The sequence below is a fragment of the Primulina huaijiensis genome, unplaced genomic scaffold (genome assembly GCF_012295235.1).
Source record: "Primulina huaijiensis isolate GDHJ02 unplaced genomic scaffold, ASM1229523v2 scaffold3245, whole genome shotgun sequence".
Lineage (NCBI taxonomy): Eukaryota > Viridiplantae > Streptophyta > Magnoliopsida > Lamiales > Gesneriaceae > Primulina > Primulina huaijiensis.
Window position 1 is genome coordinate 6,831 of NW_027357612.1, and position 13,428 is coordinate 20,258.

At 31.6% G+C, this 13,428-nt stretch overlaps 3 protein-coding genes across 4 annotated transcripts; 1 reads left to right on the top strand and 2 right to left on the bottom strand.

Annotated features, from left to right (window-relative positions):
* The first annotated feature begins 1,750 nt into the window (after positions 1-1,750).
* On the top strand, positions 1,751-3,223 carry LOC140968161 (transcription factor bHLH100-like). 2 transcript variants are annotated; one of them, XM_073429026.1, is made up of 3 exons: positions 1,751-2,093; positions 2,187-2,558; positions 2,889-3,223. In XM_073429026.1, exons 1-3 carry the CDS (start codon positions 1,767-1,769, stop codon positions 2,985-2,987), a joined length of 798 nt encoding a protein of 265 aa, XP_073285127.1. In that variant the 5' UTR covers positions 1,751-1,766; the 3' UTR covers positions 2,988-3,223. The 2 variants fall into 2 exon arrangements, with proteins under 2 accessions (XP_073285127.1, XP_073285128.1); XM_073429027.1 differs by having other exon boundaries at positions 1,754-2,093; positions 2,892-3,223.
* Positions 3,224-3,704: 481 nt separating this feature from the next.
* Positions 3,705-5,190, bottom strand: LOC140968066 (uncharacterized). Its single transcript, XM_073428909.1, has 4 exons — positions 5,097-5,190; positions 4,669-4,792; positions 4,476-4,548; positions 3,705-4,038 (listed from the first exon to the last, which is right to left on the bottom strand). Exons 1-4 carry the CDS (start codon positions 5,119-5,121, stop codon positions 3,790-3,792), a joined length of 471 nt encoding a protein of 156 aa, XP_073285010.1. The 5' UTR covers positions 5,122-5,190; the 3' UTR covers positions 3,705-3,789.
* A 3,424-nt stretch (positions 5,191-8,614) lies between these two features.
* LOC140968151 (uncharacterized) lies at positions 8,615-10,247 on the bottom strand. The gene is made up of 2 exons (XM_073429015.1): positions 9,455-10,247; positions 8,615-8,669 (listed from the first exon to the last, which is right to left on the bottom strand). The coding sequence occupies exon 1, from the start codon at positions 10,001-10,003 to the stop codon at positions 9,461-9,463; it is 543 nt and encodes a 180-aa protein (XP_073285116.1). The 5' UTR covers positions 10,004-10,247; the 3' UTR covers positions 8,615-8,669; positions 9,455-9,460.
* Positions 10,248-13,428: the final 3,181 nt, after the last annotated feature.

The following is a 13,428-nucleotide window of genomic DNA, read 5'->3' on the forward strand; positions in this document are numbered from 1 at the left end:
CAAAAATATATTACAATAACATGAGCGGAGAATATTTTATTATTTCAATGAGTTGTCATTTGTTTTTTACCAAAAAAAAAAAAGATAACGAGTTGTCTTGAATATGCAATTTAGTCGCCCCCGTAAGGGCTTTTATTGCGATACCATTTTTTTTTCAAATTCATGGTTTAACGAAGATAATTTTGTTAAATATTCAAGCATTCACCCTTTCTCAAAGAAATATATAAACCACTAAAGCATTGTTTTATCTTAGTTTCCTCCGGATGAATTGCTAAGTTTCATACAATTAAAATAAGAGCAAGAAATCGGCCTCTAAACCGATGCAACAAGTGTACTTGTTATTAATTGGTCATATATATTCTATTTTCTATCAACATCTTTTTGGGTTAGTATGTTAAACAAAACTTGTTTAGAGTGAGTTGATCTGGTTGATGTAGTTTGCAGATTACTACGTTCAGGAAGAATTTGTCTAGTCCACATTTACCGGTAACGGCTACAGTTCTTGTTACACAAAGAAAATCAGCCTCTAAATTTGGGAATAACTTAAACACAGCACCTAATCCCTAGAATCAAGCATAGTAAAAAAAGAGAAAAATAAATTCTTGAATGTCTTGCATTCCAAGGATTAATCAATGTTAATAATAAAGTAATATATCCTATATTTTTTTTATAATTAGATAAGAATAAAAAATATTTTAAAAATCTCGAAAATCGAAGAAATATGACATATCATATATTTTTTAATGTTAAAATACACACACACACACACACTATTTTTTAAATATTTTTTTTATCGTAGGAATCAGGTGTTTTCATGGCACATGCCATACAACATTTTACCCGAGAAGCGTGTGCCACATCAAACTACGGCTTATGTGAACCATGCATTAATCGTGTTTACTGTCTAAATAAACCATGATTAGCTATTGCCGTTCGTGTGTCCTTCTCGTGGGTTAAAAAATAGTAATTACAATCACTTTCTCTTTGTTTGGAATCAGTATTTTAAAATAAATGACATAATCAGTTACGTACGAATTCATATATTTTAATTTAATTAATAACATATTTATTTAACGTGATACTAATGATCGGACACACATGAAGTGTAATGAAATTTTATGTTTTTGGAAAAAATATTTTGGAAACTCATACAATGATTTTCCAGCTAGAATAATAGAAAAAGTTGTTAGTTGTCAACATAAATTTATGGGAGTTGCATATATTAACTTGGACAATCTTCTTCTTTGGACTAACTTTTGAGGTTGAGTTAAGTTCAAGTCTCAATCTTGACAAGATATCAGAGTCAGATTCTACTGTTATAATGTGTTGGACTGTCCATAATTAGATAACTCGTTCTACATTTGGTCATTTGTAATTTGTGTAAGTCTAAATTTTGATTACTAAACTAAAGAATTGCTTCATTATTTTTAAAAAAGTATTATCTTATTAATTTATCAAAAAATTTACTATAATATATTATATAGATTATTAATTTACCAAATATTAACTTATATATATATATATATTATCTTGTCGTGGACTTGCATATGCTTAAATTTCAACCCAACTAAGAAAAATAAGAAGTAGACATTAATCGATAATACCTAAATCTACAACATACAAAAATTTTTCAAACCACATATTAAAAAATATATGTGTTATGGTCGAAGGTATACATATTAAAACAATATATTGGCTCCGAGTCAGCTGCATATACAAAATTAACTAACCTAAGATTATCAATATAAATACACTTGCTGAGTTATATGCATGCCATCAAACCACATCAAAGAATGGTCGACGTTTCTGCTCATTTCTCAGGTTTCGGGTGGCCGTTGGAGAATCTCATCGGCCATGACGACTACGTTTCCGGGGAAAAATTTTCCGATCAAAATTCAGACTCCATCGATCTTCAATGTTCTCCGGCAGGACAAGATCATATGACTGGAGAATTTTCGGAGTTTCGTAAATTGGGCGACACGACTAAGATCTTCAAGAAGTTGAATCATAATGCCAGTGAAAGGGATCGCCGGAAAAAGATGAACACCATGTATTCCACTCTCCGCGCGCTGCTTCCGCCGGAAGACCAGTCTGTAAGAATATTATTATACTAAATGTTTTAATCTATATATTTTTGTCAGTTTTTGTCTTAATTAGACCATTTATGAATTTTTAAATGTATACAGAGAAAACTGAGTATTCCTGCTACAATTTCAAGAGTGCTGAAATACATCCCTGAGCTTCAGAAAGAAGTAGGGACGTTGATCCAAAAGAAAGAGCATCTCATATCAAAGAAAAGTAAGAGGGTATTTCAAGAAGATTCAACCATTGATTTTAGGAAGCAGATATCAAGAAAACCGATACGAAGTTCGTCGTCAACATTATCCGCAACACGAATAAGCGAACAAGAAATAGTTCTCCAGTTTTCGATGGCCAAATTTGAAAAGGGTTCGATTTCTGATGCTTTATGGTGTTTGGAGAAAGAAGGTTTTCTTGTGCTAAGTACTTCATGTTTTCAGTCTTTTGGAGGGAGGGTTTTCTATAATGCACATATTCAGGTACTCTAACCAATATATCTTATAAATATATCATTTCATCTTATAATTTCATATATTCATATCATTGCTTTTTATGCCAGTCATAAATTTTACATTCTCAAGTGTAAAATTTATCATTTTGAACTACGTACGTTATCCATCACCACATAAATTTTTGAGTCTAAGCATACATATTATTGTATTACTGATCTTCAAAAATATCAATTAAAGCTGTTGATGAATTATCAGATAAGCAAATGAAATAACTTATTATATATTTATTATACCAATCAATCAATTATTGATCTCTTTCTTTATTATTTTTTTAATGCATGTTTTGCTTGAATTTAGCAGGGACAAGGAAGTCAGAACATGGATGTTTTGATGTTGAAGGAAAAGGTTTGGGCATTTTACGACAAGGGAGAAGAAATTAGATTAAACTGTAACTAAGCTTCAGACGATTAGTTCAATGGTATCCATCGATGGACAGTTTTTTGTGTGCAAAAAAGTCAAGATCAGAACTAACTATTGTACCATCCCCGACATTTTTGGATTTATTTTGTTTGCAAAAAAGTCAAGATTAGAAAGGACAAAATTATTAATCTGTGTGCGTCAATTACTTTATTGTACACACGCACATGTACATGTAGAAAGTTTTCTCGACTTAACTAAACGTTATTAATGGAAAAAAGACTAGTAGTAATTTGTTTTGGAGGTTAGTTCTGTCATTTGTCAATTTTTTTTTTCTTCTAGCAACTTTGATTTTTCTTCCGCTAAAATTCCCTAAACCAAATGAATATTTTTTATTTGAAGTTGACGATCTTATACATGATTCATGTGACGAGAGAGTAAACATATGTTACATAAATTAAAATTCATCTAAGCAAAAATATAGGAAAAAATATAGTAAGACACCACATAATATTTCAAAATGAGACGCGAGTCACATAGTAGAATGTCAGTTTCAAATAAACAATATTCAATAAATTATTAAAATTACAGTTTTTTCTTATTAATTAATTAGGTCAAAGTAAATACTGCATTAATAGACATTGGAAAACTGTGATCTAGATCTGCACTCTTACTCATCATCCCTTTGTTCCATGTTTTTCAGATGTTTGGAGAAAAATATCTAAACACAAACAATATTCAAAAAAGGTCAAATTAGAATTAAATATGTTTGAATTACTCAGGATCCTTAATTAATTACAACAATAATTAATATATAATAAATTAATTGAATGATATATAATTATATTTTGTTAAATTTTGCAAGGAGGAAAACAGTAGCAGAAGTGACAAAAGGTATGAAAACTTCATTAGGTATTAGCTTTGGAATCAAACGTTGCTTGAAGAAAAGGGTGGTGGCAGGGACTCCGAAAATGTAGAATAATAAATCTTTTGCACCAATATTTGTGACCCCTGTGTCAAGAATCACTTCTTCAAGAATTTTCTGAAATTCTTCCCTTTTCAGCAATTTTCCTTTGCCTTGGTGATGTTTCTGAAATTAAAATAATTATAAATTCAGGAAAATAATCACATATCGTACTAATATAGATTGGTGCAAATTCAGACCCTAGGAATTATAGTTTTTTTTAAAACTCGAATTTAAGTATATTTTGAAATACAAAATACTATTAAAAATTTAAAATATTTATACGACTTTTCATGTAAGAAAAAGAAGTTTTCTTCAAAAGAAAAATATACAACATGAAATCGGTGAAACAAATCATAGTTATTATTATTTTTTTCGACAATATTTAAAGTATATCCAATTAAGCTTTAGAATTTCCATTTTTTTGTTAGCTGACTCGGCTCAAACCAAAATTATATGTATGAAAGTTATATCGTAAATAATGTATTTTTTTTAATTCTACATCGCAGCATAAATATATTACACAGCTAAAAGAATTTATATACACCATAAATTAACCTTACTTTGTATGCGTGATCAATTGTGGAAATCGTTGGCACCCGAAATTGCGTGCTGCCAATCTTTTTATTAATTTCTCTAGCAAAAAGAATTAATCTCATCTATTAAATATTGAATTTATTAGCCAAAATTTTTAGAATCAATAATCAGTATTATTAATTAATAATAAAAAAAATGAAAGAAAATTGGAAATAGTACTCGACAGTCTGGCACACCGCATGGTAGAAATCAGCTGAGCTCCAATTCTCGGTGTTCACAAAGTACTTGTCGTAGCACTGTTCTATCACACCTTCAATTTCCTTATTTTTTGCATCCTCATTTCCTACAAATCAAATAATCATAATTGGACTGTCATACAGACAAGACAGCTGACAAATATAATACCTACACATATATTTTTTTCGACTTCGTGTGTAATCTATTAAACATTTTTTTATTTATCGCCGATCGAACTTGCTCGAGCACATGCACACACATGCTTCAAGGGTGGAACAGTGCATCCATGTTGTGTGTTGCATATATTCATATGTACGTGGGTTTAGAGTTCGAGTATGCTCGTGTTCGTGCTTGTACTCGATCGTGTTCGTGCTGAGCTAATTAGAGGTTATAAGGGGGAAATATTGTACCTTCTATCTTGAGATTTTGCCTCATTTCAGCGAAATTAACTTGAAAGGCTCTGGAATGGTGTTTGGATCTTTTTAAGTTACAAGGATTTGGGGTGTAGGGGGTTGGATTCGAACCATTTTATTTAGAATTAAGCAAGGAACTTATTTTTATGCTTTTGTCGTCAAAAAGCAACAAGAAAAGCATAAAACAATGATCTTTTAAGGCATATAGATCATAACGTAATTCATGCTTCGGTTTAAAATATTTAAGATATATATATTGTAAATGAAATAAAAATCTTGCAGAAGCTGTTATGATTTATGCCAAGTTAGTTCTTAAATGATACCCTATAAGTATTTATTAGTTATATAAGTGAGTGATCCTGTTTATAATTTTGCGTACGCATGCATTATATGCATAAACAAATCATACATGATCTAAATTCGGTCACAGGATTTCTGGATATTTTATGAGAAATATGGAAGAGATGGTAAAATGGAACTATGTGCATGGATTCTAGCAAACACCAAGCAGTTTGACATTTAGACATGGATTTTATGATTTGTTATCGGCATTACATGCAAATCCATTTGGTTGTGTTATTTGTGTAGATCTGTATCTTTGTTGTTTTACTTGGGTAGCATTTTCTTGAACTGCTTCCTGTTAAAATGCTGGCCCTCTCCATTGTCATGTTGCTTATATGGTGAAGGAAAAGAGTGAGTTGACTGAGTATTTTCTAGTGCCTAAAGCAAAAGTTTTAGAAATGACACAGGAAACTCGATGGACCTGAGCTTAGGAACATTCGGGACCCAATGTAGTCGTGGATACTTATTCATACATGAAGGGATAGATATATTGTTAGAGAAAGAGCAGCAACGTAGGAGAGTCCGGGTATTGGAGTGACCCAAGAAAGAATCCCAATTTGCAGTGTTTACGCAAGAAGTTCAAAGGCCCAAAGTGGGGGAGAGAAGAGTTAGTGATGTGCGCATGGGGGATGGATATAATATATAAAGGGGTGTTAGTGATGTAGAGGAGGTTAGGAAAAATATTGTTAGAGAGAGTGTTATCTTAGGGAAGGGGCTAGAAGAGAGGAGTTTTCCTTTGTCATTTATTTATGGAAAAATTGCAAGGACTGTGATTGTGCTATTTTCATTTTTCCGGTTGAATATAATGTCATTTCTCTTCTTGTTTCTTTTTTTCCAAGAACGTAGGCAGTAAAACTGTTCTCTGTTCTCATTCTGATGTTGGGTAACTGGTGCGAGGGATTCTGCGGTCAGAACAATTGCCTTTGCAATTTTGGCATATATGGTAGTTCCACATAATTCCAAGATAAACAGATAAGAGGAAATATCAATAATGTCTTCCTCCTTGAATTGTTGCCATGTAGGGTGGGTGGGAGGCTGACGAAACAGCCCAGGAGGCAGCAACAAGGGAGGCCAAGATAAAAAGATACCTTACTTACTCTTAAGAGATTGGGTCTTATTCAAATGAAAATGTAAAGCCTACCCCTCCCAGCTATGAAAGACCTTGAACGAAAGAACTATTATGTGTGAATTCAAAGTAGCCCACTGATCAAACATGGAATTTAGGTTGCTATATGATCTACAAGATTGAACTGCACTGATTCTTCCAACTTTAGCTTTTGGTTTAGGGCAGGCGTTTGGTCCTAATTAAGGAATACCTTAAATTCATTCTTTTAATTTTTGTATTTCTTTTGTTTAGCATTTTCTAGGATTATATGCTGTCAACAGCAAAACAATCCAAGAGGGTAGTCCAGATATTTTATGTAAGGCAGCAACGTATGCTTTGCATGTGAAGGAGGAGCTGGAGTCGTGGCCCGAGAAAAGCCATCGAGGAAGCCATTGGCTGACTGTTCATGAAGCGATTCAAAACTGTCGACGCACCTGGATGCGAAATCCTCTTGAAAAAGGTTATACAAAGTGGTACACCGATGGTGTCGCCAACACTTTATCCACGAGAGATCATCCTTCGGCCTCGAGATTTTGCAACTTTTTAATTATTGTACACCATGAGTTTAGTCCTTGAATTTCCTAAAAGATTTTATCAGGATGCATTAAACATCAATTGTTTTATGTGTTTGATGAGACCCCTTTGGTCAAATTTATACTATTTTCAGTTTTGGGAACAAAGTACTTGATTTTGCAAGAACGAAGTTAAAAATTTGCCATTATCCACAATTCAACGAGGATGTTTTTGTGCTACACAGGTTAACATAAATTAAAATAAAATATAATTTTTCGTTATAATTAAAAGCCTTTTTTTTTCTATTCTTTCTTAATAATATTATCCTTAATACTAATGAGTTTTGACCTTTGAATATGTAAATATAAAATAGTGATGTTATCATGTATGATATATCTTGATTGAGTAAAATAAATAACTAAGTGCGAAAGTGAAAAAAATGAAAGAAAAAAATATATAATAAAATTCAGAACTTATAAACCAGAATAGAAATAGATGAAAACTATGCCCTTTATTAAAATATGTTTTGTTAAGAAATAAATTGTCTTAGGTAATTCTGAGAAACGCTTGAGAAATTTTCAATAAATTTGATATCTTAATATAAAATTCTATGGCGGCGGACTGCTAACTAAGGTGGTGTTCATTGATATATCAATTCGTCACAATTTAAGCAAATATATCAAGGTACAAACATTTTTTCATAATGTATGTATTTTTTCACCACTTCACAACACTTAAAATTTTTCTCTCGTACACGATTTTATTTTTTCACAACACTTAAAATTATTCTCACAACTTCACAAAATTTAAAATTTTTCTCTCTTAAACGATTTTACTACTTTACAACACTTAAAATTTTTCTATTTTACACGATTTTAGTTTCGATTGTTAGTTTTTTTTAGATTTATTAAATTTTAAATTTTTTTTTTAATTTTTCGAAACAAATTAGCGACGGAAATCATGATTATAAACCGTTGCTAAAAGTAGCGACGGAATTTATTGAGAACCGTCGCTAATGCAAAATTAGGGACGGTTTAATAAACCGTCGTTAATGCAAAATTAGGGACGGTTTTGAATAAATCCGTCGCTAATATTATTTTTTAATTCGACCTACCACAACGGATAAAAATCGTTGTCGTTGAACGGACTTTCAACAACACCCTCAGTTACAACAGTTTTAGTATGGCTACGACAACGGATAAAATCCGTTGTCGAATGCCGTTTTTGGTGTAGTGTTTATAAGAGATAATTACATCTACCTCCCAATGTCAGTAAAAAAAGCACACCATTACAAAAATAAAATTATTTAACACACCAGCATTTATTTATTCTATCAAAATATAGCGTATACTCTAGAATCACGTACAACCAACTCATATTCTTGGTAATTATCACCGTAAATACATAGCAGTACTTGCTTGCTTGGGATTAAAAAATTCGTCAAATATCATAGATAATTTATCTTTAATATATATATATATATAGAGAGAGAGAGAGAGGTATGCAACAAGTGTACTAGCTAGAGGAGATGTATGCATCTCTGAGTACACTGCCCACAGAATAAGCCAATCAACTAACCCCCATAAAAAATCTACCAAGGTGCATTTAACCTGCAGGGACTTTAATTTCAACTATTCATCCTTTTAAAATTCCAAGATAATTAATGCAAATGAGAAAATATATATAAGTGTATGGAAAAGATTATGACCAGCGTACAACGAATCCATTTAGGCTCGTCATGAAATAATGAATTGTGTACAATATAAAGATAATAAATCATTATATATATANACACAAATCAACCGAAGGCTTATCATAACTATCGGTACTTCCAAGAACCGGATCAAAATGACTCGGAATGATAAAATAAAAATCTTCTGCTTTAGTAACTGTTATTACGATCCTTAAAAGTTGATAATCAAACGTTTAAATTTCAGGAAATCATGTGTTACAATAAGCGTTTAATGAGGAAGTGACGACAGTTACAATAGTAGTTAAATAATATCATTTTCAAGAACTGTAGTGCCCTATCCCACTTAGTTAAAAATGGAAATAAAAAGGGATTTATAAGGGGTTACCATGGATTTATTTAACAATTTAAATTAACCATTTTTGTATAGTAATTCTTGCGTGGGTCTGATCCCGGGGTTCATACGAAAAAAATAATTAGAGCACACCAGATAAGGTCAAAGATTGAATCAAGTTTCAAATCCGGTAAAGAGCCAGATCAAGATCAATCCGAAATCATAAATTTTATCATTAGATCACAAGACTATCAAAATATTGAAGAAAATTAAAATAACTATCTCAGAAAGTTTTCAAAGCACATAAATTCTCAAGGTATTAGCATATTGTTATAAGATAGTGAATTGTTTACGTACCAAATTAACCATACCTAGTTTTACATGGATTCTAGCCTCTTGAAAACATCAAAATGTGAAGCTTCTTGACTCGAGCTTGAATCCACTAGCCCTTGTAATTCCTCAACCATAAGTGGAGAATAAATTTCATTATAACCAAATGACCCGAATGAAGATAGATCCGGCCCTTGTGGCACACCGCCGCCGAACGACCAGAATGAGGCTGGATCAGATCCTTGTGATACATCACCGTTAATTGTGACATTGTGTTGCCCTATTTCCCTCGCGTCTTCGAGTGCATGAACAGTATTTCTGTCCGCCTCCAGTGCCATTTTCGCAGCCTCAGCATCCCCCGGCTGGCTGCCGCCGTAGCCGCCAGCACACCGCTCTGCCGAAAACTTAGTGGAGGATTCGGGTAGATCGGAGTCTTGCCCGGTGAGCTCTTGAACTAGGGACCTGAATTCTGAAGCGCTGGTTTTGAACTTGATAGGGTTTGTTATGTACACAACTTTAAGTGGCTGCTTTTTCCTGATTTTGGGCTGCTTGTTTCCCTTTTTCGGATTCATGGTGACATCTTTGTCCATCCTTTAACTTTTGGGCTTAAATCTCAAACGAATTTCCACTCCTACCACAGGAAAATATGAGATTTTTTTTTCTTTTTTGGGGAAAAAAGGAAGTCGAAAATGGTGAAATCAAGAAAATCTAATCTAATGAAAAAAGTGGAGTTCCTAGCTTTCTCTTGATATAAAAAGGCAACTAATATACTCTTTAAGATTGGAAACCAATGAACAATGAATGAAAGGAGAAAGTGAAAGCTCCACTGCTCAACAAGATAAGCCGGTAGATGTTAGTACGTCGATGTATCTTTAATTTAATTTAACCTAAATATAAATTATATGAAAATGTATATATATAGTCCGCAGAATTTTATTAAATATTTAATTTCTAAAACAAATTATTTTGTTGGTATTTTTAATTAATCTCTTCAGATGCAAGGTTTATATTTTCTTTTGACTTCGAAACAAAAACTTTTGGTCAGCTGCTTTCTGATTTTTCTTCGACTTTTCAACCTGCACANATATCTATCTTGTGACCCCGCGTATTCTTACATTAATATGATAACTGTTATCACGAGGATGCATTGTGTAAGTACACAGTGTAAGTATATGGTTAGTAGGTCGGAGACGGTTGAGGTCAAGCTATTATATTAGTTTATATAATGATCCATATTTTGAATCATTACTACTTTCATGATATGACTCATAGATTGAGATATAAACTATTCATATGTACTAATTAATTAATAACAAAAATTCGTGTGAGACGGTTTCATGAGTCAATTTTACGAGACAAATATGGACATGATTGACTTGTCTCATGAATAAAGATTCGTGAAACTGTCTCACAAGAGACATACGCTTAATTAATTCATGTCATGATCCTATCACACAAAAACACATGTGAGACGGTCTCACGGGTCAATTTTGTGAAACGAATATTCTATATTGGTCATCCACGTAAAAGTATTATTTTTTATGTCAAATATATTAATTTTTATTGTAAATATGGACATGAGTGATCCGTCTCACGAATAAAGATATGTAAGACCGTCTTATGAAAGACCTACTCATTTAATTAAAACTTTCCATGTGATAGGTTTGATTGGAATCTTGAGTAGCTTTCCTCCTTTTGCTTTTTATCATAATCATTCTAAAAATAATATTTGTTACTTAATTTTGATGCATACTAATTTTTTATTTTTATTTTTTTGTAAATAAATAATTGTGTAATGAAAATCTTATTTTTCGTTTACGTTTCGAAATTCCATGTATATTGATTCAGATAATCTATATTTACATTTTATAAATTATATTGAAACGGTTCCATTATATTTTTCTTTCAGATGAAATAAAAATATTTTTTCATTATATTTTTGTTTCCGGTGAAACTAAACATATTTGTATAAATTGTTTTAAATTTAATAGAATTGTATTATCATATAAAATGGGGAAAAGGGCATACTAATCACATAAATATTTAACATCAGATTATGCTTATTATATGCATAAATCGTTTATTATATTCTCAATATTCTGCTGATCAAACGGGTCAATTTCATGAAAGTCAGACTGAAATAGAGAAGACTTGTATTTACCAAAATAGTAAATGTGTGATTTGAAGGCATGTTTTTAAATTAATTTATTTAAATAAATTTTAAATTTATTTGTTTGTTAATTTATATAAATATAATAATGATAATTACGATAATTTGAAATACATATAAAATAATTGTCTTTATATATATAAATAAAAGATGATCAGTCATTTAGGAATTAAAGATTTATGGCAAATTGCGATCACTTTTATGCATTATGTCATCAGTAGTAATTTATTCATAGTAGAAACTAAGGATCTCAATTCAGGTGGTTGGATCGAGTTAAACAATAATACTATTCAAAAATTGCTGAACTTGAACTCGAGTCAATATGAAAACTTCGAGTTAAATCAGGTCGAATTGATGAACCATATTTGATTTTGCCACCAGCAGATACCGTGCGAAATCAAGAGATCTAACCAAATAAATTGGAAATGACATGGCTTGATCCACGTGATCCGTACAGCAATATTTGAAGAAAAAAAAAAATTTATTACTACAGTCGATAGGCTCCGATTCGCTGCTGCCGTTTCACGCAATGTTCGCCAGCTGTACTTCACTCATTGAAGGTTGCACCAAATTAGATTCAGTACGGCTACATCTGGAAATAACTTGTCGGCACAGTGATATGGACGCGCTAATGTGCGCGTGAAGCATTTCACGTTCAGATCTGCGCTTTGGCCCATCACACTGCCAAAATTTAATATTAGAAAATAGAAACAATATAATATTATGGTAAATGTATGTCACGGAGAATCTATTTAATTGGAGAAGATGTATTACAAAGTATGACATTATTTAGAAATTTTTTTATTAAAATAATATTAATATCTGTTAAATATATAATTGTAATTATTAATAATATATAATTCTCATTATAATAGTTTCATATCAATATTATTGTAATAAATATAAAAAATAATATAATAATAATATTTAAAGTATTATCGTTCATACTATACTTACAAAAACGATGGTACATAGCACACGGTCATTGCATGTCTCATATGTTAAAGACGGTAACTCATCTCTTGTTAATATATGAATAAATATTTATATCTACACCGGAAATGTAAAGCCTTCAAGTTTGACTATATTAAACCTAGCTATTATTATCTCTTTTCCTCTATTTCCTTTAATTTTCTTTCTATCCCACTTTATGCAACTTCTCTTGCATGCTCATGATTAATCTTAGCTACCACACCCATCATATATATGCCATTTAAATTTTAATTGACTTATTGTTGAAATTGGACCACATGCATGCCACTACAAAAAATACCGGAGCCCTTATATATGTACTAATCTTTCGAAAAGAAATTTTATACTTCAACTAAATAATTAATTAGTTGGTTGCAATTTGCAAATACATGGGGACTATGCACTCAAAATATCGTCGTCCTTTTACCACAATACCTTGACGAATGACAGTCGCGACCCTTAAATGCACTTTATTGATACATACACACAATTCCCATTATTGGTCATTTTGATTTATTTAGTCAGTCCTTTGTGAGTTGGAATACTTCTACCGCCTTATGAAGTCAGTCACGCGTCTCGGCACATATATTGTATATCTATTGTTAGTTGTCCCACATCGATTGGATAAAATTTCTGAGAGTTGTATATATGGACTTGAACAATCCTCAACATTGAGCTAGTTTTTGAAGTTGAGTTAGGTTCGAGCATCGATCTTAACATCTATCGTGTACACTCATGTGACTATCGATGAAGTGTTTATCACATCTAGTATATGAGTATTGCATCATCGGTATTCACATATAGTGAGTGTGCAACATATCAAACTATATACACAAACAAAAAGCCGGTAGAAAATTTGAATGATTTAATTTA